General features: G+C 48.0%; 4 protein-coding genes and 1 long non-coding RNA gene across 11 annotated transcripts in view; 2 read left to right on the top strand and 3 right to left on the bottom strand.

Annotated features, from left to right (window-relative positions):
* The window catches only part of kif16ba (kinesin family member 16Ba), a 19,659-nt gene extending 13,076 nt beyond the window's left edge, over positions 1 to 6,583 (top strand). For 4 of the 7 annotated variants that reach the window (XM_026169442.1, XM_026169444.1, XM_026169443.1 and 1 more), the window contains one exon: positions 1,187 to 3,604. In XM_026169442.1, the coding sequence (XP_026025227.1) occupies positions 1,187 to 3,136 (1,950 nt within the window). In that variant the 3' untranslated portion in view covers positions 3,137 to 3,604. The other 3 variants (XM_026169445.1, XM_026169446.1, XM_026169449.1) reach the window with 1 other exon arrangement.
* A 2,597-nt stretch (positions 6,584 to 9,180) lies between these two features.
* On the bottom strand, positions 9,181 to 14,436 carry LOC113023467 (dynein regulatory complex subunit 4-like). The gene is made up of 11 exons (XM_026169486.1): positions 14,184 to 14,436; positions 13,967 to 14,059; positions 13,467 to 13,664; positions 13,163 to 13,369; positions 13,028 to 13,082; positions 12,652 to 12,857; positions 11,946 to 12,113; positions 10,014 to 10,100; positions 9,728 to 9,937; positions 9,550 to 9,615; positions 9,181 to 9,475 (listed from the first exon to the last, which is right to left on the bottom strand). Exons 1-11 carry the CDS (start codon positions 14,184 to 14,186, stop codon positions 9,440 to 9,442), a joined length of 1,329 nt encoding a protein of 442 aa, XP_026025271.1. The 5' UTR covers positions 14,187 to 14,436; the 3' UTR covers positions 9,181 to 9,439.
* Positions 14,437 to 15,187: 751 nt separating this feature from the next.
* Positions 15,188 to 18,306, bottom strand: LOC113023474 (uncharacterized). Its single transcript, XM_026169498.1, has 2 exons — positions 17,642 to 18,306; positions 15,188 to 15,924 (listed from the first exon to the last, which is right to left on the bottom strand). The coding sequence occupies exons 1-2, from the start codon at positions 17,688 to 17,690 to the stop codon at positions 15,206 to 15,208; spliced, it is 768 nt and encodes a 255-aa protein (XP_026025283.1). The 5' UTR covers positions 17,691 to 18,306; the 3' UTR covers positions 15,188 to 15,205.
* On the top strand, positions 15,819 to 16,338 carry LOC113023483 (uncharacterized). The gene is made up of 2 exons (XR_003272581.1): positions 15,819 to 15,878; positions 16,106 to 16,338. It is a non-coding gene; the product is annotated as an uncharacterized LOC113023483 (long non-coding RNA).
* Positions 18,307 to 18,364: 58 nt separating the features above from the next.
* Positions 18,365 to 25,508, bottom strand: ndufaf5 (NADH:ubiquinone oxidoreductase complex assembly factor 5). The gene is made up of 11 exons (XM_026169496.1): positions 25,141 to 25,508; positions 23,650 to 23,690; positions 23,173 to 23,236; positions 22,159 to 22,206; positions 21,959 to 22,062; positions 20,671 to 20,710; positions 20,397 to 20,594; positions 20,247 to 20,307; positions 19,688 to 19,771; positions 18,779 to 18,861; positions 18,365 to 18,616 (listed from the first exon to the last, which is right to left on the bottom strand). The coding sequence occupies exons 1-11, from the start codon at positions 25,375 to 25,377 to the stop codon at positions 18,554 to 18,556; spliced, it is 1,023 nt and encodes a 340-aa protein (XP_026025281.1). The 5' UTR covers positions 25,378 to 25,508; the 3' UTR covers positions 18,365 to 18,553.
* Positions 25,509 to 25,544: the final 36 nt, after the last annotated feature.

Consider the following 25,544-nt stretch of genomic DNA (forward strand, 5'->3'; position numbering starts at 1 on the left):
TGAAAGGAGACAGAGAATGGGCTTTCTCTTTAAATGTTCGATGACAAACAGAGAAGCTCCGAATGTTCCAGCTGCAGCGTTTAACCCAGAGGTTCAGCTGAGGGTTCGAGGGATTAGTGTTTATCTTTTTTAACCCTGTCGTCGCCAGCTTGGCTTAGTGAAATATAGAAGATCACACGGTGTCGCCAAAACTGGGCGTGTCCTCAGAGGTCTGTGTTCCCTGGAAGATCCTTTCACTTTAACGCGAAGCAGGCTTCATGTCAATACAGTTTGACACTTCAGATGCTCACCTGTAGTTCTGTTCATACTCACTATATAAAAGATGGACGTAGACCACCTCGGTTAGTTTTTTAAATGAATCAATGAACGTATTTATTTTTGAGCCTCAGACGGAGCATTCTTGCTGTTTCCATCTTGGTCTTTTGAAACCAGATGTGATGACCGAGCTCGTAGGTTCACAGCTGTCCGTCACAGTTTAGACCCGCCCAGAATCAGCCCTGACTGATTCTCAGCGTCTAAAACGAACCTCCTGAAACCAGAAACTGAGACGATAAAACTGTACAAGTGTAGGAGAAGATTCCAGCTAGATGAGTCGCCCCCTGCTGGCCACTTTAGCTTCGTGTCAGCTAGCTTTGCTGGCTGAACGTTTTTTTAGAAGACTGCGTTGTGCATGTAATCCTAGAGTAGGAGTTGGTACCAGTTAAACCAGTTTCAGCTTAAACATCATAGGGAAACCCTGCAGCTGGTTTATCTTTGTATGTTTGGGAGAACGGAAAGCTCACTCTCTGCTTTATGATGGTCAACCAAAGCATGGGAAGCAGAAATGATCAGAGTATCCAAACGTCTTTCCTTTCAAACTGTGCAAACTTGGGTAAAACAGTATTTGCAGATGATTTTAGTCAAAGCTGAGATGAGCTGACGACCTTTGCCCCTGGAAGTGAACTGTTTGCAAATGCTTTTCTGCCTGTGTTTGAGTTTCAAACCTTTCGGAAAGAAGTTTTCGTGCACTTGTCAATTTAATTTGCATGACAAACTTTCACCTTATTGATTTAAATCACTCACATCCCACCTGTGCACCTGGTGATTGGAGGAACTGTAATTCTCAGTGGGTGGATTATGAACTTCAGCATAATTCCTAGAGCCTCCACCTTAGTCACGGACTCCACTCCCCCCCTTGTGCACACAGAGAGCCAGAGGGTCTAGCTTCCAGCATTCCCTGGAGTTTGAGGCAGTCTGTCCTAATGTCCACAAAAACATGTCAGAGGAACCAGAACGTGGTCTCGTACAGATTCAAAGAGAAGAAACGCAAAAGTCTACAGACATTGAAAAAGTGGAAGTTCCTGAAAACAATGACCTCAGCAAAGGAGAAGTGGGCCGAGCAGTTTGTGACCTCAACTGTTTGAACGCCGAACACAAAATTGAGCAAGAAGTGCACCCAGACCAGCACAGCAACAGATCTGATGGAAGTGATTCCACCTGCTGTGTTGACGATGATCGTGGTGAAAAGCAGGAGGTTCACGATGGACGCTCGTTTTCTAACTCGGAGGAAAAGGTTGAATCCCAAACATGTGATTCAGGGAGAGCAGGCGAGACGAAACCGCCCACTGATCATTCCTCAAAGTCACGCAGCTTTAACAGTGGTTACATCAGTTCAGTGGTTCAGTGGTTACAAGTAAGTCAGCAGCAGATGATGGGATCCTTTATTGGTCAAACAAAACCAGAACTGGATGCAGAAGCAGAGAAAGTGACAGCCAATAAGAGCTTTGTCTTCGGCTACTTTGCTGACAAACTGTCCGAGGTGTGTAAAGATGCTGGTAGAAAGCTTCAGGGCACACGGGACATCATTCGAAACGTTCAAGCAGGCGACATGAAGGTTGTCCTCCCTCAGTACGTGAGCACGATATCCAAAGAGCTGCCGCTGATTCATCAAACACGGCTTCACCAAGAGCCAAATCCTTCAATCGCAGCCGAGCACAAAGGCACTTCGGTGGATCTGTCGAAGGATTGTGTGCTGAGGCTCCCACAGAATCGCGGAGCTCCGCCGATCCCGAACATCTCTGGTTGGCCTGAAGGATCCATGTCCTCTTCGAGAGTTACCAGTCCAGAAGTGTTTCATCAGAGGCTGGTCGAGCTTCCGGCTGTTTTGTCTGAGCTACAGACATTTTCATCCCAGAGGATCCTGGAAGAGCTGGAATCTCTGGCTCCTCGGGAGAATTTTGGCAAGGTTTTGAGTCTGTTTTGGCTCAGAGCGGCTAACTGTAAGAAACCCATCCCAAAACCCGCCTGTCTGCTTTTGTCAGAGACTGACTTAATCATTCTCTCAGCGAGGACGGATTCTACAAACATGTTGACTATTTTTCACCGCTTTAAACTCCAAGAAATCCGGGAAGTCCAGATAAGTCTGGCAGGGCAGCACATCCGCCTAACAGGCTGCACCGAAGACACCGTCCTAGCTATCTTCACGTACAGCAAAGAGCTTACTCAGGACTTCTGCAGGGCTCTGCTGAATGCTCTCTTTCCTGAGAAGATCCCTGAAGAGACCGAACGTCAGCCGTTGCTCTCTGCCGACCTAATGGTAATCTCTCTGGATTGGACTTCAAGAGTTCCTGACGTCATCCTTGACAGCGGGCTTCACATCACTTCCAGATTTAAGCGCGTCCTCGCCGACTTGCTCTACATCATCCACGGGAACATGGATGGTCCCGGCAAACCTTCGCTTGCTAATGTCCGTCCCCTGCTCTACACCAGCGTCAAAGTCAAGAACTCTACCTGTGTGCACGGGGACACCATCTCCCAGTTCCTCCTGACGGACACCCACGTAGCTCTTCTCCGAGAGGATGGCGTCTTTCATCCAGTGCCGCGGGGATCCAGTCTGGTCCCCACCCACCCACAGTTTCAAGGAGTCAAACTCCGCAAGCGTTCTGACATCAGGTGCCTGCTCGTGAAGAAGACCGACACCTGCGTGGTGGTAGACTTTGTTTTTATGAAGCCCAAATCGCAAACCGTGAAGAGAGAGGTGCAGTTCAGACGTGGCGCGGCCGACCTTCCTTCTGATCGAGGTCCGTGTGAATCCTGGAAATTATGCTTTGGCTGCTCCTCTGAAGCTCAGACTCTGATTAATCACCTGTGCACCTGAAGCCCAGCATTACCTGGACACAGTGTGCCTATCTCGTGTTTGTCCACAATCAGACACCTTATTTATTTTAAGATGTTACATGAATTCTAATTAATAAATTGGACCTTAAAAGGTGCGTCATCTTGAAGTATTTTTCTATTTTTTTAATGAAATTGTAAACTTTTTAACTTTGATGATACAGAAATGTAGCTGTTTATTCGTCGAATGATTTGTTTGTGGTCAGTGTACATGCACCATGTAGACTGTAGAGGAGTGGCTTCCATGTTCATATTACTTCATGTGTAATTTCTTTGCAGAGACATGATGTTGGGATGCTGACCGAGTAATAAAGTTTTGGTTTGATTTCTGATTTGTTTGGAGGTTTTTGGCTATAACGGGTTTGTAAATGAACAATTTCCTGATTGTAATTTTCCGAGTCAGCCTTTTACCCTCCGCTTCTTTTTTCCTTCTCTTTTTCAACGACTTCCTGTCCAGCACTTGGTGTCTCGTCCTCCTGGGACGAGCTGTGGCAGCCTCCAGGAGCCTGTTAAACTTAGCATTCCTCGTTACGTTCTCCGCGGGCAGGGGAAGGACGAGCACTTTGAGTTTGAGGTGAAGGTGAGTCCAATCACAGATTCTATCTAAATGCATGTTAAAACTGAGATTTCATGCTTGCGTCTGCACTGCTTGTGCATTTTATTAGGTACACATGTACAGTGTCAGGGTCATGGGTTGGCTGCTTAAACCCTGAAGCTGTGACGACCTGCAACCCTCACTCTGTGTTTATGAAGCAGGTCAGAACGTTTATTGTCAAGAGTTCATAGAACAACTTTCAAAGACCAGGGCAGGTGTGTTCTGGTGAACCGGCGTTAGGGGCAGGGCTCACAGGGGGAACCTGGGCGACGGCCATGAGAAACTAAATGCTAAATTGACGGGTTCTTAATCAGCACTTTCCTACTCTGAGCACTCAAAGCGCTTTATATGATTTGCCTCAGTCGCACATCCACTTTGTTTTTGCCTTCTCTCTAACATTCACAGGAGGGCTCACACCTTCAAACCAACAAGTCTGAAGTCCAGATGTGGTGCGTTGGCGTCAGTATGAAGTAAATAATGTGTCTCTGTCTGCTACCAAACAAATACAAGAACAAAGTGACGCCGAAGACGCTGCCAAAGTCCACAATTTTCATTTCTTACTTTGTTTCTTTCTGAAATTTGAACTTTAGAAGAATTTGAGTTACATCTTTGACTTGCACGCTCTGTGCGTGTTCTTTGAATTACTGCGGTTAGCAACGATGCACGGGGGTAAACGGTTGCTCGTAGCGCGTTTGTTAATAACTACATTTCTGATTAAAAGCTCAGCTGTTTACATGAAACCGTCGTTTGATCGCAGTCTGCACAGCACCATCGCCACGGGCCAAAGTCGACACGGGAGCCACCGCCGTCACTAAAGTTGCGTCCACGCTGGAAGCGATTCACTCCTTGCTTTTAGAGGTTCCAGGGTCTGGTTGCCTTGGTAACCCTCTAACGTATTTACAGTGTCCTGCACTCTCATTGGTAGTTGCTTCAGTCGCTCACCTCGAAGTTGAGCAGAGCTTCTCTCAGGCCACGCCTGCTTGGATCTGTTGCTCGCCTTCACTTAAAGTGGTGAAATGACAGACTCGTGCACTTTCTGACTCGTCACCAATAAGTCAAGTAAACTGGTGGTCCATCTCCACTGGTATCCAGATGTGTCATTCTTGTAGAATGGCTGAGTAGATCAGCGAGCTCAGATTTGGTGTCCATCATCTCGATGTTCATGTGCTTCTCTTTGGTCAGATCACTGTGATGGACGAGACGTGGACGGTGTTCAGACGCTACAGCCGCTTCCGGGAAATGCACAAGAGCCTGAAGTTAAAATATCCAGAGGTGAGACACGTCACCAGCTTTTAGAACAGTTTACAGATCAAAGCAGCAGAAAAACGTTTCTGTGTTTGAGTCGGAAGAATGACGAGAGACGCCCAGAACGTTACCTAGATCACGGTTTGGGCTGTGAGTGCTGCTCTCAGACAGATCGAACTCCGAGTCGAAGCCCCAAAGCTTCTCAAACCCTTTATCTCAGTTCAGCCTCTGTCTGCTTTAGCTCCACCCACTTCAAGCCAGCTCTCAGTGACTTTATCCAGATCCCAGAGTAGAAAAACACTGTGTTTCAAGCAGCCTGAGCTTGGTGCACACTGAGTTCATCATCAGAAACTGTGACCACGATTAACGAGAAGAGTGAAAACCTTCAGCTCTACAGCGTAGCCCACAGGACACTGATGACGCATCTGGCTCGTAACTTAATACTGAAACACAGATCATTAAAGGATCATCTGAAAGTTGCTGGTTTGAGTCTTTGTGGTGAGGGACTGGTGCAGCAGCAGAAGCACACCTGAAAGACCAAACGGTGCTCCACAGTCACCTGAGCTCACCTGGTCTCAGTCCAGGTTCAGCCTTACAGATTGGTCACAGAGACGTCCTGATGAAGAGGCTAGCTTATACCTTTATACTCAGTGTTCTGGCGCCAGGTGATCGTCTCTGAACTCTGTCTGTTTCAGCTCGCCGCTCTCGATTTCCCGCCAAAGAAGCTGTTTGGAAACCGGGACGAGCGAATGGTCGCCGAGCGGCAGAATCACCTGGAGGTACGTGGAGGAACATTTGGGGCTGATTAAGGAGATTTCTGGGAGAACAGAGTTACAGTAATCTGAACGAGAGGTGACCAGGACGCGTGTGCTTTATTTTGTATGAATTTTTCACTCGAAGACTTCAAACGTAACGTTTTTGAGTCTGAGCTGATTGGCTGTGGTCCGTGTGGGGGTGGGCTGTAGGCAGGTATTCTCAGAGGACAGAGAGGGAGTCAAAGAGCACTGATGATGGTGAGGAGGATGATGAGGACGTCTGATAAGGGCCCTTAACCTGTGAGTGTTCTTAATGTTTTGGCTCACTAACACAGCCGACTTTCTTCTTCTGTGGTTCACTGCAGCGTTATCTGAGGAACTTGTTCCGAGTGATGCTGTCGTCCTCCAGCTCGCCCCTCCGAGCGGACGAAGACGGCCTTTTCCATCTGTCCAAACGAGACGTCTGCGACTTCTCCTCGTTCTTCAAGAAAGGCGTCTTCGAGTACAGTAGCCACGGCACCGGCTGACCGCCGCGCCGCATCAGAGGGCGGCGGAAACCTCTGACAAACCAAAACATAAACAGAACTGCTCGGTGCCTTTTTCCCGGCGCCTCAGCGGGTCAGGAGCAGGGAAAACGTGCAGGTCAGCTTTTCCTCTCCGGCTCCCTGCTGTCGTCAGACTCGGCCAATCAGTTGCTGCTCAGCACGAGTGTTTGTCCAGAGGCAGGTGGGACTCTGCACGATCCGTGGTCTGTATGTAACGCGCTCAGCTGCTCGCGCTCAGTGGGTCTGAGCGTTTTTAGAATCACTTCATTAAACCTTCACTCGTTTCAGAAGAGCTCCTCCTCTGTTTGTCACTGCGATCATCAGGAGGTGGATCTCTGTATCGCTGAGCGCCGCGCTGTCACGACACAACAGGTGAACGATCACACCTCGGTTAACAGCAGCCACACTGAACCTGGACAGTTACTGTGAGCGTCTACATTATGTATAATTCAGTTCAGCTTTATTTACACAGCGCCAAATCACACAGTCGCCTCAAAGCACTTTATACTGTAAGGTCGACCCTACAATAACACATACAGAGAAAAACCCAACAGTCATATGACCCCTATGAGCAGCACTTTGGCGACAGTGGGAAGGAAAAACTCCCTTTTAACAGGAAGAAACCTCCGGCAGAGCCAGGCTCAGGGAGGGGCGGGGCCATCTGCTGTGATTGGTTGGGGTGAGAGAAGGAAGACAGGATAAAGACATGCTGTGGATGCAGAGAGGTCTGTTAACACATAGTGAGTGAAGAAGAAACACCCAGTGCATCATGGGAATCCCCCAGCAGCCTACACCTGTTGCAGCATCACTAAAGCTACGTTCACACTGCAGGCGAAAGCGCATCAAATCCGACTTTTCTGACCCTATGCGACTCATATCCGATCATGGTGTGACAGTGTGAACGGCACAAATCCGATATTTTCAGGTCCGACCTGGGTCACTTTCGTATGTGGTCCTGAATCTGAAACACATCCGATGTTTTAGTCACTGACACAAGACAGACACCAATTATCAGTGCCGAAGAAGACATCGTGAATGCTTCCTGTCCATCCCGTGAAACTGTTGGGAAGACAGCGTTGGAGAAACGTGAACATTTTATTTGTACTGTATAATCTGCAGATTGTGACAGAAATCTGCAGCTAGAAGCTCCGCTCCTCTAAAACAGCAACAAGGATCATTATTAGGTTATTTACATTATTATGTAAATAACAAAATAACTTAAAGCAAAAACTGGGAAACGTAAAGTCCGAAGTCTTTATATTAACGGCCATCTGTCAAACAATGCTGTTGGTCTGGGTCTAAACAGAGCGCGTTGTGTGGGACGTCTTCTTTTGCGCATGCGGCCGCTTTGAGCGTTCACACTAGAGCACGTTTGTGTGAATGAGCAGACAAAAAAATCTGATTTGATCAAAAAATCGGAATTGAGCATCAAGACCTGCAGTGTGAACGTAGCCTGAGGGAGGATTCAGGGTCACCTGGTCCAGCCCTAACTATATGCTTTAGCAAAAAGGAAAGTTTGAAGCCTAATCTTGAAAGTAGAGATAGTGTCTGTCTCCTGAATCCAAACTGGAAGCTGGTTCCACAGAAGAGGGGCCTGAAAACTGAAGGCTCTGCCTCCCATTCTACTTTTAAATACTCTAGGAACAACAAGTAGGCCTGCAGAGCGAGAGCGGAGCGCTCTAATAGGGTGATATGGTACTACAAGGTCATTAAGATAAGATGGGGCCTGATTATTTAATCCAGTGAAGGGAAGCCAAAACAGGAGAAATCTGCTCTCTCTTTCTAGTCCCTGTCAGGACTCTTGCTGCAGCATTTTGGATCAGCTGAAGGCTTTTCAGGGAGTTTTTAGGACTTCCTGATAATAATGAATTACAGTCGTCCAGCCTGGAAGTAATAAATGCATGAACTAGTTTTTCAGCGTCACTCTGAGACAGGATATTTCTAACTTTAGAGATGTTGCACAAATGGAAGAACGCAGTCTTACATATTTGTTTGATATGTGCGTTGAAGGACATGTCCTGGTCAAAAATGACTCCAAGGTTCCTCACAGTGTTACTGGAGGCCAAGGTAATGCCATCCAGAGTAAGCATCTGCTTAGATACCATATTTCTAAGATTTTCAGGGCCGAGTACAATAACCTCAGTTTGATCTGAATTAAGAAGCAGAAAGTTAGCGGCCATCCAGGTCTTTATGTCTTTAAGACATTCCTGCAGTTTAACTCATTGAGTCGGAAGAATGACGAGAGACGCCCAGAACGTTACCTAGATCACGGTTTGGGCTGTGAGTGCTGCTCTCAGACAGATCGAACTTTTACAGAATCACTGGGAAAAACTTTAAAACTTTAACTTCTGGGCTTAAAATAAGAAGTGAATCACACAGTTTCACAGCCTGATGCACAAACTGGTTGCTCTCTGGACCGTTTCCTCCTCCGTAACAGCCGAGGACGTTTAAATTGTATTAAAAGTTTTCATGATTAGGGGCGTGGCCTCTGACTGACAGGTGGATGGTGACACAGGCAGCTGTAGCCTCTGGACGTGTTCGTGATGTTGGGGTGTTTTTAGCTGCTGTGAGGTTACCGTAGTAACAGACCAATTAAGAAGGCGGAGCTCCAGGTTTGATGTTCAGTGAAGCAGAAACAGTGACGTTTCTAATAACTGACTTTTCTACATTGACCATGTATTTAAATAAAAGCTGACATGTGGATCCTGTTGTTTCTCTTTTCCTTGTTGCCGGTCTCGTGTTTCACAGCTGCACATTAATCACTTTCATGCTAAGCGTGCAGCGATCGTGCTCCGCCCTCGCGCTCCGCCCTCGTGTCGGAGTGAATCCCTGCTGTTTGTCTTTAAGGGAAAAGAACCAAAACCTTTCAGTGCAGACCAATAAAAATTCAAAGTCCAACCAAAAGAAGTTTTATTTAGTTTGTTTTGGTAGATCAGCAGCAGCAGTGAGGTCTGTAAACAATAACAGCAGAAATATTCAGTCAGAAGGATCAAGTTTTCTTTCCACATTATTGGAGAAGCTTCGTGGAACGATTCAGTCACATCTTCAGAAGGAAATGCGTTTTATTTTGAAAGAGTTTAACTTCTTTTCAAATCCGTGGCGGCAAGTTCGTGGCGGCCGGTCCCTCCAGGATCTGCTGCGCAGGTTCAAGTCTTCAGCCCCTCCCTCTGCTCGTCGTACCCCTGCACAGAAACGCTCAGTCAGTCACCACCTGAGCTGCTGACAGGTGAGCTGTGCCCCGCCCACCACCGCTCACCTTACACTGCTGAGCCAGGTCCTCCTTTAAGGCCGCGATGGTGTTGTGCTTCTGCTCCACGATGGCCTACAAAGGTCAGACATGTGAGCGCTCGGATCTAATTGGATGTGGAGACGTTTATCTGCACATCTTCGTGTTAACGATTGGCTTCCTGTAAACGTGCGAGCGCCATCTTTACCTCCAGCCTGCTGGCGGCGCTGCCTGCTGCCGTCGGATCGGCGCTGGAGGCCGAGAGCGCGGCGCACAGCTGAGCCTCCTTCTTCTCCAAGGTTTCAGTGAGCGCTGCCAGCTTCCTCTCCAACATCACCGCCTTCAGCTCGCTCCTCTGCTGCACGTCCATGATGACGTCCCTCTGCTTCTTCAGCAGCTCGTCGCGCTCCTGCTGCACCTGCGGGACGCCAACATGGTCACAACTGTCAACATCATGGATGGAGGCAGGAGAGGAGATGATGGGGGCGGGTTACCTTCTCAGAGGCCTGCAGCAGCAGATCGTGCTCCAGTGTGAGATCTCTCAGCTCCCTCTCCACGACCTTCATCTGAGCCCGGCTCTCCTGTCAGCGATGACATCATCAGTTACTTACAGTGGTGTGCAAAGGTTCGGGCACCTCTGATCATTTTCATGATCTTTCTTCATACATCATCTGTTGCTTGGAGCAGCAATTTCATTTAAATCTGTCACACAGCAGACGAACGTGATGATGTTTGAGAGGTGAAATAAAGTTTACACAAAGTGAGCAACAGTTACTCTAAGTTAGGCAGGTGCAGAAATTTAGGCACCTTTGTCGTTTTATTGATTCGATACCTTTCGCCTTGTAATCATAAGGTTGCTGGTTCGAGCCCCGGCTTGGACAGTCTCGGTCGTTGTGTCCTTGGGCAAGACACTTCACCCGTTGCCTACTGGTGGTGGTCAGAGGGCCCGGTGGCGCCAGTGTCCGGCAGCCTCGCCTCTGTCAGTGCGCCCCAGGGTGGCTGTGGTTACAATGTAGCTTGCCATCACCAGTGTGTGAATGTGTGTGTGAATGTGTGGATGACTGGATAGTTTAAAAGCGCTTTGGGGTCCTTAGGGACTAGTAAAGCGCTATACAAATACAGACCATTTACCATTTTATTACCATTTTATTGGAACAGAGAATTTGTTTGGTGAGCTCAGCCACACTTGACCTACATGCAGGTGAATCCAACAGAACAGGAACAGGTTCTCAGTGGCGACATGGGAGCCTCAAACAACTGGAAACAAAGACTGTTCAACATCATGGTTTAGGGGAAGGATACCTTCTGGCTGCAGATGGTGTCACTGTGCACAAAGAGATGCTGTATGAGAGAGTATGCAGAAGAAGCCTGAGGTATGCTACAGCACGACTGGAAAGCCAGCTGCAATTTGGAATAAACTGCTGTGACTCATGAAACTAAAACTGAGCTCTCTGGACACAACAGGAGGCGGCGTGCATGGTGGAAACAGAACCCAGCAGGCCAAGAGAAACACTACCCACAGTACAATTTGGTGGTGGTCCCATCATGCTGTGGGGCCATGGGCCCGGTACTGGGAGTCTCATTAAAGTTGAGGGTGGCATGGATTCCAGTCAACGAAGGTCCAGAATACCTTCAACCAGAATCCAGACTCTCACTGGAAGCTACAGGAAGCCTTTAGAGGCTGTTAATGCTGCCAAGGGCGGATCTACTAAATACTGATGTCATTTTTCTGGTGCCCAAATTTCTGCACCTGCCTAATTTAGATTAACTGTTGCACACTTTCTGTGAATCCTATAAACTTAATTTCCCCTCTCAAACATCGTTTGTCTGCAGTGTGACATATTTAAACGAGATTGCTGATCCAAACAACCGATGATTTATGAGGAGAAGCCTCCAGGTGCGTAAAGCTGCCGCTCAGCTTTCATGTTCCTGAGTCACCTGTTTGGTCATGAATCTGTTTTCTGCACTGGCTTAGTTTAATATTGACCTCATTTATGTTTATAATAATAATAATAATAGTTATTATTATTGTAATACACTGATGCCGGTCGTCCATATTAAATGTCAGTTGAAAGTGGGAGGAGCTTGTTTCAGAGGATGAGATAAAGAAGGATTATTCTGAGCTGTGACTGGAAGCTGTGGTCACATGATCTCCATTAAAGACAGAATTGATGTCGCGGGTCTCCCTCTGAATGACATCAGCCATGAGCAGAAATGTTTTGTTGTCCAGGTTCTGCTCTGATAAGGGCGAGCTTCCCGGCGACCATGTGACCTGATGGTGCTTTCTCCCAATGAGCCGCAATCTATAAAGTTATTAACAGGAAAAATGCTCTGCATCACCATTCTAGTAATGCTAGCAGCCTCAGGAGCAGGGGCGGGGCCTATCAACGCCATGGTGGGGGGAGGTGGAGCTTTTAGCAACGCACCAGCATCTGGGCCTTGCAGCGGTTGTGCTCCTCCAGCCGGCGGCGCAGCTCAGCCAGATCCCGCTGGGCCTCCGGCAGAGCCTCCTTCAGGCTTCTGTTCTCCTCCTGAGCCTTGGAGAACTCTCGGGACACCCGAGCCTGCTGCTTCTGCGCCTCCGTGAGCTCCTCCTACCAAACACAGGAAACGCAGCGTGAAGACAGACGGCCACACCGCTGGCAGGTCTCAGCTTTATCGAGCAGTGAGCCCCAAACAAAAAGCAGCATTCTGGGAAATGTAGGATCCAGAATTTAACAGCAAGTTTCCTTTAATTTCAGTTTCTGCAGCAAACACATAGAAGATATTTTACCTCATAAAGAACTTGCTCTAAAAAGATCTGCTATGTAACTCGTATCCACAGCAGGAAGTGAGTCACAATGAGACAGCTTGGACAGAAGTTTCAGATCTGTGAAGATGTTCTGGTCAAACATCTCAGAAACGAGATCCTCATTCCTGCCCGATCTGCTGAAATGTGAGCGGCCCAACAGGTCGCACGAAGCAGATCGTTTTCGAAGAACTCTAAGCTCTTCTTCGGTACCCTAACCCTGCAGGCAGCCGTGAACTCTTTGAACTCTCCATCAGATCTTGTGTAAAAATGCTATTTCATGTCCAACTGTGTTACCTTTGACCTTTTGAAGCTGGAGGACTGCAAACAAACACGGGTCTCACCTTGAGCGTCCTCTGGTCTGTCAGCAGTCTCTCCCGAGTGGACGTGAAATGCTCCTCGACTCTCCGCAGAGCTCGGTCGTGCTCCTCAATCAGAGCCACCTCTCGACTCTTCATCCTCTCGTCGAGCTCGGCAACCGCCACCTGACGCTTCTTCTTCTCCTCCTGGATCATCATCTGCATCTTCTTATGATACTTCACCTCGATGTCTGCGCAGGGAGGGAAACAGCAGCAGAGGTTATGAAGGAAGATGAATGGAGAGGAAGGAGTGGGAAAAGAATAGGAAGGAACTAGTACACGTGGGGGAAAGGAAGGAGGAGGTCGGTGTCCCAGGGCTGAAAGGCCACCTGATCGGCGCCGAGCTCACAGGTGTTCTTACCTCTGATCCTGTGCTCGTAGTGGTTGGTGAGCTCCATCAGCTCCGTCTGATGTTTCTGTCAAGGAGGAAGTGACATCACCGAGGTGTCCAGGTGTAAAAATCAAGTGTTAAATCGATTTACGGGCAGCGACTCACCAGCTGCAGCGCTTTGATGTGGCTCTCGATGTGGAACTTCTTCTCCGTGAGCTCCGCCTGCAGACCCTGAACGTTTCTGTGGAGCGCGATCTCAGACTGCACGTGCTTCTTCTCGACCAGCGAGGACGCAGAGACGGCCTCCATCTTCAGCTCAGTGATGGCGTTGTGCTGCTCAGACAGGACGTGCTTCAGCTTCCGCTTATAGACCTGGACAGTGACCAAGGACGGGTCAGGACTAAGATTAAGTTGAGATAAAGTCAGGATTAGGGTACAATAAACCTCCAGGATCGCGTGCGCAGCTCACTTCGATCTCGACTCGGTGGCGCTCCTCAGCCTCATCTCTCTCCCGGCTCCTGTTCCTCAGCTCGGCCTTCGTCTTGTCCAGGTTCCTCTTGGAGATCTCCCAGAAGGCCTGGATCTTGTCTCTCTCCAGCTGGAAGTAGCTTTTCTCCTCTTGCTCGCGGTCCAGCTCCTCCCGGAGGTGGATGATGTGGTCCTCCAGCTGGAGGTCAGACACGCTCAGGTCACTGAAACGTACCGCTTAAAACTGCCGTTTGCAGGAAATACACAGAGCCTCAAACTTCATCTGATTGTGGTGTTGCAGGTAAATCTATTTTCTCAGGCTGAGGTTACAGGTGTACCTAATGAAGTGGACAGTGTACTTGTTACTTTACGATCATAATCGGGCCTTTTACGTGTTGGACTGTGGGGCCGGGCCGGGCCGGGCCGCGGACCCCCTGATGGACCCCCTCACACCTCCACACACTGTGAGAGGCTAACGTTAGCACCGTTAGCAGCTCTGACCTGATCCTTGGACATGTCCTCCGTGGACAGACCGTCCACCACCGTGGAAGACTTCACGTTCCCGCCCTTCTTCTTGCTTTTAGCCTTCGGCGGCTGAGGACGGAAGGGTAAGAGGCGCGTGACGTTCCGCTCATCGGGATAACAGGCTAGGGCTAAGCTAACATGCTAACAACAACATGACTGAAAAAAACACCGGTTAAAGTAAAACTTTACTCACCATCGTGCCGCACTGCGCAGACTCACAGGGATCCGGAAACTTTAATTATACTGACAGAAAACTGCGGCTGGAGTTAAACACGTTAGCTGTTAGCTATCTGAGCCTCAGCTCCACTATCAACAAAAGACGCTGTCATGGCAACGCAGGACTGTATTACACGTGTGTGTGTGTGTGTGTGTGTGTGCGCGCGCGGGTATTAACATCTTCGTGGGGACCAAAAATTCGAGGTTTACTATACTCGTGGGGACCAACAGCCCCAATTTTGAGACTAAAAATGTGGTTTTAGCGTGAGGGTTAGGCATTCATTGTAGATGGTTAGGGAGACCTTTGTGTCAATTAGATGCCCCCACAAGACATGAATAACCCACGTGTGTGTGTGTGTGTGTTGTGCCTTGTACAGTTTTCTCTTATAATTTATATTTAAAGTCTTAAACTGATGCTCTTTGGTCATTAGGCCTCTGAGAGAAAATTTGAGAACAAATTTTTATTTGAATCATTTGTAAGCAGAAAAAACTTGCAAGCTTTTAAAGCATGAATATTTCTTGCTGGTTTAGTTTATTATTATTATTATTATTATTATTATTATTTTGCTTTCCAAAGAGCAGTGATTCTGAAATAAACTGACATCATTTATTCAAAGATCACTTTTATAAATTTACACATAATATTAAAGATCTGCATCTGCTGCTGCAGCCTGTTCGTCATATTTTAAGACATTTTGTACGTAAACTGATTCAGCAACGTGAAAATAATTAGACTGTATCTAAAAGATGGAAATGGTCCTTCCAGGGCATGTGGGAGGGGCTCCTGTGTTCTGATTGGATAGAAGTTGCTGAGGAAAGCGCTGATCTCGGTAAACTGCTTCCTGATTGGTTCATGGTCTCAGTCACTGCCTACAGGTCTGACTAAATGAAAGTAAATTTTTGGAGGTGATGGTCCTTCGATAGTAAGGGAGGAGCAGGACGCGGGGGAGGAGTCTCAGTCAGACCCGCCCCTCACCCATGATAACTGGTTTAAAGGAGTCAGGAGGAGCTCCGGCAGCTGCTTTCTATCTGCAGAGGATTCTGGGTAAGGTGATACACGCAGGTGTCGGAGGCGTGTCCTTCAGGTTGGGGCCTGCACTGGTTGCTGTACAGAGGAGCAGTCGGTGCTGTGGAGGTGTTTGACTGGTTGCCAACGTCGGAGCAGCAGTAAGGGGTTTCCACCTTGGACTCAGGGGCTGGGCCGGTCTCCACGTCGGCGTGTCCGATCTCCTCGTAAACCACCTCGCTCAGCACCGCCCTCGTGTCCCTCGCTGCTTTCTCGGCTTTCCACAGTCTCAGAGTCAACATGGACAACAGCACCAGTGCAGCTCCTGCCAGCACGCCAACAGGAACTTTCCACAAGTCTGAGGGGGGCGCTGTGTCAGCACCTGCAGCCGTCACCTTCCGGTCAGGGTCGTCCTTTCTCCCGGTGACTGTTCGATCCACCATGCTGGGATCTGTGGTCACATTCAGATAGGCGGTCTTCCTCTCATTGCACAGATACATCGAAGTATCAGACTCTACCACATTCCTGATAAGCAGCTCGTTGTTGTTACGGGAACCGAAGCGCTTCGAACTGCTGTTCACGTGACCGTTACGGACGGTGAGAAGAGTCACCCGGGTGCCTCTTATAGCTCGGCTCCAGGTTACATCTCCCTGAGCATGAGGACAGGTGAGCACAGCGTCCGTGTGCTGCCGTGTGCTGACAGTGGGGATTCCTGCCAAGGAAAAAGCAGAAATGATGATGTCACATGTCTGAATCTGTATCAGATGCTTCCTGACTCACGCCACGCTGACCGGCCTTCCTTCCCTCCAGTTATTTTCATCTTTTAAACATTTAAAGGACATTTCCCCTTTGTCTATCTTTAGTCTGTTGTTTCATGTTATGCTTTATTTCAGATAAAGAGATTCAGGAGCCTGAGGAACCAACAAACTGCTCTCTGACAGGAAGCAGCCTTCAGAGCTGCGTACGAACCTGATGGACGGCTCTGCGATGTGGTTTAAAATCAATGTCTTTACTTTACTAATATTTGCATTTTATTCATTTTGCTCCTGAAGGCGACAGACTTGAGTTTTCTGGACTTGTTGACCTGATAATAAAAATTCTGAATGCTTGTTTGATTTCTCGTTTAGTTCAGTCTCCGTGACTCTGCTGTGACGGCTGCAGTCGTGCATGTCACGCATATATCAGGTGTATTAAAGGACCACTGGCAGACGTCCTCTGGTGCCCTTTCAGCACAGACTCACAGTAAAACCTACAACCTGAATTTATCTCATATAATAAGAAATGAGATGTGATTAGTTTGCTTTAATAAGTTTATGTGAATTGTGCCAGTGAAGCGATCCACAGTCAGAGTCAGCAGATGTAAGCTGGCCTCTTTGATGATGTCGTTATGGTTCTGGGGTTAAAACCACCGTGAGCTGCAGCTCCTCCAGGAGTGGAGGTGTCCCCGGCCTCCCAGTGCCTGTGGACATCGTTATGGTCATTATGGACAAACTGTGATTTGCATGTAAGTCCAGAAACAGAACACAGGCCCCTCCCAACTATGTCAATGCCCACCTGAGTGTTGACGTCTCCCAGCCGAACGATGGAGTCCCACCCCACCAGGTGACTCCACGTAGGTAATCTGAACTGCATTTGGCATGTAGCAGTCAGGACCCTGACCCAGAGCTGCAGGGAAGCAACTCTCTCATGGACTGAGGGGATACAGGAACACCAGCCCCCGCCTCGTGCCCAGGGCGACTGCAGGAACTTGGTTCCACTGCCCAGCTGTATCTAGCTGCTATCTCCCAGCCACCTACAGTTGGGCCATGGGCGGAGCCCCACAGGACTGACTCCATTGGCTCCTCTCCTCAGACTCCTGCCCTGCTGGAGTTATGTTTCTTTTCTTTTTAAAATTAGAACCACTTCATCAGATGTTACAGCCTGGATGCTGAAGCCTTTTAAACCTGCATTCTTAGTACTGCCAGCCGGGGGCGATCTGCTGCCCCCGGCTCGAGCTTAGTCAACACCTCCCTGATGAGTTTATGGTCTGTGTGAATAAAACATGAAGTTTATTTTGGAAGTTTTGGTCTCGTTTGAGTCGCAGGAGGCGGGCGAGGGTTCAGGGCAGGGCTGTAAGCGTGGTTATGTGTGTGTGTTTAGGCTCAGTTTCTCAGTCAGACGGACTCATGGTTAGAAACACAGCGAGCCCCACAGAGAGGAGACACACGAACGGCAAATAAAACCTGCACGTGGCTCAAGCGGCTCCAGAAGCAGCGCCTACACTTTCATATTCATTCTCTTAACACCGACTCCAGTTTCTGTCCTTTTGTTCTGCTTCATGTAATCGTCACATAACATAACAGCCTTTATCTTCCTTAGATAACCAGAGGAAACAGTGTTACGTTGTTGCAGCTGTAATCGTGAGAACATGCTGACGGAGGCGTTCTTACCTGCAGCGCTGTGACAGACGTGGACACACAGGAGCAGGCAGAGCAGCATCTCTGCAGACGTCTCAGCGGCGGCAGCAGCGTTTCTATGAAAGAGGAACTTCTGAGTGACGGGTGGCTACTTATGGCGCGGCTGCAAACACTCGTTCCTAATTTGCTGACATCACACAGAGTGATTTTTGAACAAAAATAATGTTTTTAAAACACTATTTTAAAAAATCTTCTCTAGTTATTTGCCAAACCCATATGCAGGTATTAAAGTTCCTCATTCACATATTTTTTATCATCTTAGGTTATTTCACATGGGACCAGTGAAACAGCAGGTAGGCGGGACTCGCCCTGGCGCGCTCCACCCTGCGGCGACCCTCATGAACGCCGTTTTGGGATCAGCCTGATCTCTCTGGTCTTGAGGTTTTTGATTTGCAGATACAGCCCTGATCAAAAGTTTCAGACCAAAACTCAAACTCTTTCTCCATCTGCTGGCCAGGTCTGTGAGTGTGAGCCTCAGCTTCCTGCTCTCACTGACAGGAGTGATACCAGTGCCACGTTCAGTCACTGACCACCTTTCTTCATCATTCGGATGCTCAGTTTGGACTTCAGCAGCTCGCCTTCACCACGTCTGCATGCGCCGAGCTGCTGCTGTGTGTCTGATATTTGAGTGAACGTGACTTCGAGTGTTTCGATCCCACTTCAACCGTTTGGTTTCTCTCAAGTTTCAGCCACGTGAACAGATGTGTCAGCTTTTATTTTTAGATTTCTAAAAGACAACTTCCTGTCAAAGACAAACTCTTTCAACATCATATTTGTCTTCTGTACATCAGAGTTCACGTTTCTTGCCTCTAAAACATTTTATTTTCATTAAATATGGCGTCTACAGTCGGCTCCGAGGCTCTACGGTTGGTCCGTGCCGCTCGGTCAGCCGGTCTTTGATAAATCTCCAAACGACGCGGTGGCCGAGCCTCGCTTCGCCGGTTTGGCCTGAAAGAGAAAAAACGCTGAAGTCATGGTTCTAAAATCTGGTTTTTCTAAAAGCAGAAGCTGTTTGTTATTCTGCCACGCTCACGTCCTAAAGATGGAGATCGCTCCACCGTGAACGCAGCAGAAACAGACTGAAGCGCACGGAGCATCAGGTGTTCTCACCTGAGACTCGTGAGGCTTCCAGCCAATCATGTAGAGGATCTCAAAGGTGGCGGGGATGGAGCCGTCCTCACTGCCGTACATCTCTGAAACATTTCAGGCACATGAGAAAAACACAGTGACACATGAACCGCCGCGCTGTGACTAAAGCGCCAGCCTGACGCGTCACTGATGAGCAAACAGAAACACGGCGTCGGCTCTGACTGGCTTCAGTGTTTGTTCAACTATCGTTAATTACGAATAACAGTTTGTTTGTTAGCAGAGACGCAGATTCAAACCCAGAACCTTCTCACGCACGTGCTCGTGTCAACCTCATTCAAACTGAGGCCACGCCTCCACCTGTTACCTACACCGCTGCCTGTGCTCACGCTCAGAAGTGCTTTATCCCTTTAAACCCTCACCTAGCGTCAGGTTAGAGTCTAGAGCAGAGGTGTCGGACTCCAGGCCTCGAGGGCCGGCGTCCTGCAGGTTTCAGATCCCACCCTGGGTCAGCACACCTGAATCACATGATTAGTTCATTCCCAGGCCTCTGGAGAACTTCAGGACATGTTGAGGAGGTCGTTTATCCATTTAAATCAGCTGTGTTGGATCAAGGACACGTCTAAACCTGCAGGACTCCGGCCCTCGAGGCCTGGAGTTGGACCCCTGGGTTAAAGGGTGATCAGGTGTTCTTCATCCTCTGTTCCTCCTTTCAGCCCGACCGCGTCTCCTCATCCCTCCGGTTTGTACACGTGCACCTTTTCTGGCTTCCTGCTCGGACGAGGTGAACATGGAGCAGACCGATTCCCTCGCGTGCACCGGGCGGTACGAACAAAATCGGCCAGTCCACACATTTTGTGAATCTGACGCTACTAATACTCATCAGTGTATCACATGTCATTTAGCACCAATCAGACAGCGGCTCAGACTCACCTTTGTAAATCGCTGCTGCTGCTAAGATGGTGTCTCTGTGCAGCAGCGACTTCCTGTTCCACGCACAGTTGCTCTCACCCATACCTGCACACAGCACATCACGAACACTGCACTTTTAAACTTTAATCGTAAGTTTGTTCAAACTAACAGCCTCACGAATGACTTCAGATCCGAAACCGGTTCAGCGATCAAACCGCAGTGAGGTCATCAAACTGTTTTAGCTTAAACAGCGAATCCTGAAATGCTCTCTTATTCAGGCGGAGCCTCTGCCGCTCGGTTTGAAGCCTGTTTGCAGGCAAATGAAAGGAGGAATAAAAGCAGCACGTTCACTCGGGGACCTCCACGAGCCGGCGTCCTGGGACTCGGTCACCTAAAGCTCTGTGCCGACGACTCTGAGAGTCGCTGTGATCAGACTGAAGTCGTCATTTCTGGCTCTGCGCTCATCAGGTGCAGATCCTCGTTCGCTTTCCTTTGCTTCCACGTGAAGAGGGCGACTGTAGAGCCATGTTTGAATGTTGCAGGAACCACATGATTCAAACGAATGGTTCCCAGCTCGTACCTTGTAAATCCGTCATGACTTCCATGATTCCTGGATAATGAACCTGAATGTCATCGATGTCCTGGAACAAAGAGGCGGAAGGGTCAGAGGTCACCGTGAGCTGATGTAAAACATTCTGCGTGTTTAACAAATGCAGCCACGCTGACTCACCACAGTGAGCATGTTGAAGCCAGCTTGGCCCAGCAGGTTTCCCAGGTCGGTGACGGCGGTGTAGGGGGAGATGTGGGGCGAGAACCCGCCCTCCCGCTCCGTCTCGGCCAGCTGCAGGGAACAGCGCAGCTCGTAGAGCGTCTCGCCGCCCACCATCGCTCCGATGAACACCCCGTCCGGCTTCAGCACCTGGTGAATCTGAGAGGACGGCGCACAACGAAACGTTAACGGGCGAGCTGCAGTCAGTCATGGTATCGCAGCAGGTTCGTCTCACCTGTCTGAGAGCTCCGGGCAGGTCGTTGATCCAGTGCAGACTGAAAAGCATGAAGCTCAGCTGCAGTTTTAATGAGCACACATGTTGTTCATAACAAACCCTGGTCCTCTCAGTCTAGACCCACTTTATTTCATACATTTGATTTTTTTAACCTTAAAATCACTCGTTGCATTTCTGGACATAAAAATCTAACGACATGATTATCGGTTATTATTTATTCACGATGTCCTTCAGTTCCATTAGCAACCATTTAAAAATATATGATGAATTTAATCTTTTCAAACTGTGACTGAGATAATCAGCACAAATCACATGATCAATATATTTGACTTCATTTACATTAAACAGTGTAAAAGAAACATAAACAGGCTGCAGACAGGAAGGTACCGCCAACGCCGGAAACGTGCTCGTCATCTCCGAGCATGACGCTCCCTGAAGACCAACACAGAGAGACTGAGGAGGAGCTTCTTCCCGCAGGCGATACGGTCTCTCAATCACACCACCACACAGTACTGACCCACACATATGGTTCTTACACACACACTGGACTTTCTGGACTTTGGTTTTGCACAACACTGGTCACTATATTCTTCATTTCCAGTTAATACTTGTACAGCTGCTGTTATTGTGTATATATTTATTTATATTTCTTCATACATTCTTATATAGTTCTATATTGTGTATTGTGTATTTTGTTGTACAGTTATTTTATTTTCAACTTTAATTTTTATATTTTATTTTATTCCTTCCTACTTAAATTTACCCTTTTTAATTTTCATATTTATTTCCTATCCTATTCATAGTCTTTTTTGCTTTAGGTCACGAGCAGTTGTGTAAGCATTTCACTGCATATCGTACTGTGTATGACTGTGTACGTGACAAATGAAATTTGAATTTGAATTTTATTTAGGAAGTTATTAAAAAGCTGTGAAAGGCAGTGAAACAGGCACAGAGACTCAGAATAACCAAGTAAGATGTTAGAACGAGGTTCAAACTGAAAACAACCACAAAGACACACAAATTATAAAAAAGACACAAAAAACAAGAAAACATGAACCTGACATAAAACACTACTGTAGGAAACCATTAAAAAAGCTCAGACGCCATCTCGTGGCTGAAGTTGGTACTGCAGCAAACAGTCGGTCACTCAAACCTTTTCTGTGAAACGAGCTGCAGTGAAACGAGCTGCTGTGAAACAAGCTGCTGTGAAACAAGCTGCAGTGAAACGAGCTGCAGTGAAACAAGCTGCTGTGAAACAAGCTGCAGTGAAACGAGCTCTGGTACTCACGCCAAGCTGCTCACTACCAGGTCGAAGGTGTTTTCTTTGAACGGCAGAAACTCCTCGTCAGCCAGGACGCAGTGAGTCGGGATCTCGCTCGGCCTCCTCCGTCTCTGATCAGAAAACAACATTCACATATGAAATTACAGCAGTCTGCTTCAAACTCCTGCCCCCATCTTTGATATCTGAGTACGAGTCTAAGGACCCACCAGAGACTGCTGGGAAACGTCTGTCAGGCAGAAACGCTCCACCACCTCCTGCGGGACACATCGTCAGCACAGAGCTCATCATAACAGCAGTGAAACTCGTGCAGCGCACACAGACGCAGGCAACAAACATCTGAGCTCATGTTTAACGTTCTGCTCATCTCCCGCTCTCTGGTTTTATTCTTTAACTCTGACAGCAGCTTTACATGATTCACAACTCAGAATAATCCACCTTTTTCTGATTCTGTCTGAAATGTTTTAGCTCCTGTCTCCACCTTGTGCTGATTGACCGACTCTGGGAAGCCTACAGAGGGGCAGCACCCAGAAAGCTGTGCGTCTGTAGCTGTTATATGTTCAGTTTTATCTCAGTGTTTTTATTGCTGTGGTGTCGTCTCTGCAGCTGTCAAAGCTGCTGACTCTGAGTCTCATGTTCACCTAAAACCTCCTCAGACAGTCTGTGATCGCACAAATCCAAAACTATAAATAAGAGTTCCTCTATAACTTTGTTTATTTTGGTTTCCCAACCTCACAAAATGATTTCAGGTTTTCTATTTGATTGTTTTGGTGAACTACAGACAGTTTGTGGAGATGACCATATAAGGAGATCTAAACGACATCAGCTCGTTACCGAGGTAACAAAGACTCGTCTGAGGCCTTTTCTGCACACCGAGCTCGTGACTTTATGTTTATCGTGTTTAACATGAGCAACAGTGTGACGTCATAGCAGAAACAGCAGAGCTTTAGCTTGAGCTGTGCTCATCGGTTCATCTCTGATCAGGAAATCCGACCCGTCTGTAGCTGCTGAATACATGTGATCACAGCGGTGACCTCACACACACGCACACACACACACACACACACACACACACACACACACACACGCACACGCACACACACACACACACACGCACACACATGCACCACACACACACACACACACACACACACACACACGCACACACACACGCACACACACACACACGCACACACACACACACACACACACACACACTGTACTTTGCTTAAATGCTCTGCGATGTGACTTCTTCCTCCGCCGATGTCCAGCGCCAGAGGAAACGTCCTGAGGAGACAGGAAGACAAACGGTGACTGTTTTTTATCCTGTCTTCCTTCTCTCACCCCAACCAATCACAGCAGATGGCCCCGCCCCTCCCTGAGCCTGGTTCTGCTGGAGGTTTCTTCCTGTTAAAAGGGAGTTTTTCCTTCCCACTGTCGCCAAAGTGCTTGTTCACAGAGGGTCATGTGATTGTTGGGTTTTTCTCTGCATGTATTATCGTAGGTCTACCTTACAATATAAAGCGCCTGCTGTTGTGATCGTTGCTATAGAAACAAAACTGCATTGGAGTGATCTGGCTGTGTGAACGTTTCCTGCTCTTTGACCTCCTCAGATGATTTCCATGACTTTTGAAGCAGACGTGTCTCTCTGTGGTTAAACTGTGTGAAACATGGGTCCAGCTGCCTCGTCAGGAACTCACCGTGCGATGTCGTAAACCCGATCGGCCACTCGACTCCCGACCTGCAAACCAACAGCACAGGACGTCTGATCAGCGTGGCTGGGTCTGGTTGTTATAATGAAATCATTTCCCCCCCTTTAGACAAAACAACAGGAACAACGTGTGATTCATTCAGTGAGGTCATCACTGATGGTGGTGTCAAACCCAGCTGCAAATTCTGATCTCATTCTCTATGATCCAGATGTTTGATGAGGCTGAGGACCAGCTGAAGATGGACATAAGAGGGACCGCTCAGGGTCAGAGAGGCTGACCTGGTCTGAGCGTGTGCAGAGGGAGGGTGGAGGATGAAGATGGAACTGCAGGGAGGCGGAGAGGAGGAAGACGAGGACATTTGTGGTGCACGTCAGTCAGGACATCTCTAATTGCATAACTACACGCGTGCAGAGCACACAGGAAACTCTGTTGATAAACTGTTATTTCATTTTCTGTGGAAAAACAAAATTGATCACAATTCTAACAATGGTGGCTTAAATTTGATAGATTTCAGTCCCCTAAATGATGCTTTCAAAAAAGTGGAGTAAAAGCATCTATCTGGACTTCCTCTCATCACGTGTTTTCACATTTGGGTGGCTGGACTCAAACTTTCATCAGCAGACTCATGGATCTGTAAACATCACCGTTCTCCACAAAGATGTTATATTTGGAACATCTGTAACATCTTTACAAGAATAAATCGCCCTTCTTTGAAAACTGGTTTAATGATGGTATTCTTCAATAACACTGGCTCTTCCTTCCAGGTGTAACATCCCAGTGTCCCCACACCTGTCCAAGCCCCGCCCTGTCCTGACAGAGTCTCCATCAGGTCAGATGTGTTTCTCCTCTTGTAGATTAGGTCTCTTTATCTCTGTTCCTCCTCCCATTTCTTTCTGGACTCATGTTGTCGAGGGCGCTGATTGGATAAAGGTTTGGTCTTTGCCACAAAAAATCCTCCTTACTAACAAAGTGAAGGAGATTTCATTTAAGCTCATTCATAGATTTGATCCTGTCAAAGCTTCCTTCAAAAACAGAAGAGCGATACAGAAACATTTGCCTTTACTCAGCTTTTATGGAAACATATCGTTAGTTTCATCTCTGACAGCGTCTTTAGTGAGAAAGACTCTCGTGCTTTTCCCTCATCGATCAAACTCCACATCTGTAAATGTAAGCTGTCCACTCTCAGGACAGAAACAGAAAGTTTGTTCCTGTCTCAACAAGAAAGCTTTAAAAACATGAATATTTGTAATATTTTAATGTCTTATTTAATTATTCAGTGTGTCTGTGTTACTTTCCCCGTTTAATCTGTATTTCTGTCCGGTGTGTTTACTTATACATACTCTTGCACTGTGTTATGATTTGGAATACAGTTGTGCAGCGTGTTCTCCGTGTGTTGTGTTTGTTGTTAAAGTTTCTGTTGAAATAAAGTTGGAGAAACAAAGACACAGAAAACCGGACAGGTGTGTGGGTCGGGCTCACCTCCTGCCTCAGGTAGTCGTACTGCTGGCTGTCCTGCAGCTGGGCGGCCCAGTCCTTCTGCCTCTGCTTCATCTCCCTGCTGAACACGTTCATGCGGCCTCCGCCCGACAGCCCGGAGCGCCCGGCCCCCGGTGGCCCGGTCCCGTTGAGACCGGCCCCGGAGAGCCGGCTCCAGCCGCCCGCGGAGCTCGCAGGGAGGCCGAGCCGCAGGAGCCTCCGACACAGCCTGCCGCTCATCCCGCGGAACAAACTCACAGACACCAACACGGAGACTTCCGAGCCTCCACACCGGGTCACCTCCGAGGGGAGAGACCCAAAACCCGGACCGGCCTCAGCTGAGCTCACCGGAAACCCCGGAAACGGATCACAGCCTGAGAACGGAAGTAAAATTGAATAAAATAAGA

The sequence above is a fragment of the Astatotilapia calliptera genome, chromosome 6, assembly GCF_900246225.1.
Source record: "Astatotilapia calliptera chromosome 6, fAstCal1.2, whole genome shotgun sequence".
Lineage (NCBI taxonomy): Eukaryota > Metazoa > Chordata > Actinopteri > Cichliformes > Cichlidae > Astatotilapia > Astatotilapia calliptera.

Excerpts from the sequence above, each read along its gene's own strand:
- LOC113023467 (XM_026169486.1), bottom strand. Across the intron at positions 13,370-13,466 it reads GCCACCGAGTCGAGATCGAA|GTCTATAAGCGGAAGCTGAA; the intron begins GTGAGCTGCGCA and ends GTCACTGTCCAG. Across the intron at positions 9,476-9,549 it reads ACCTGGCTCAGCAGTGTAAG|GGGTACGACGAGCAGAGGGA; the intron begins GTGAGCGGTGGT and ends GTTTCTGTGCAG.
- LOC113023474 (XM_026169498.1), bottom strand. The coding sequence starts at position 17,690 with ATGCTGCTCTGCCTGCTCCTGTGTGTCCACGTCTGTCACAGCGCTGCA. Across the intron at positions 15,925-17,641 it reads CGTCTGTCACAGCGCTGCAG|GAATCCCCACTGTCAGCACA; the intron begins GTAAGAACGCCT and ends TTTCCTTGGCAG.
- ndufaf5 (XM_026169496.1), bottom strand. The coding sequence starts at position 25,377 with ATGAGCGGCAGGCTGTGTCGGAGGCTCCTGCGGCTCGGCCTCCCTGCG. Across the intron at positions 23,691-25,140 it reads ACGACTACCTGAGGCAGGAG|GTCGGGAGTCGAGTGGCCGA; the intron begins GTGAGCCCGACC and ends GTTGGTTTGCAG. Across the intron at positions 20,595-20,670 it reads TGCCCGGAGCTCTCAGACAG|ATTCACCAGGTGCTGAAGCC; the intron begins GTGAGACGAACC and ends CCGTCCTCTCAG.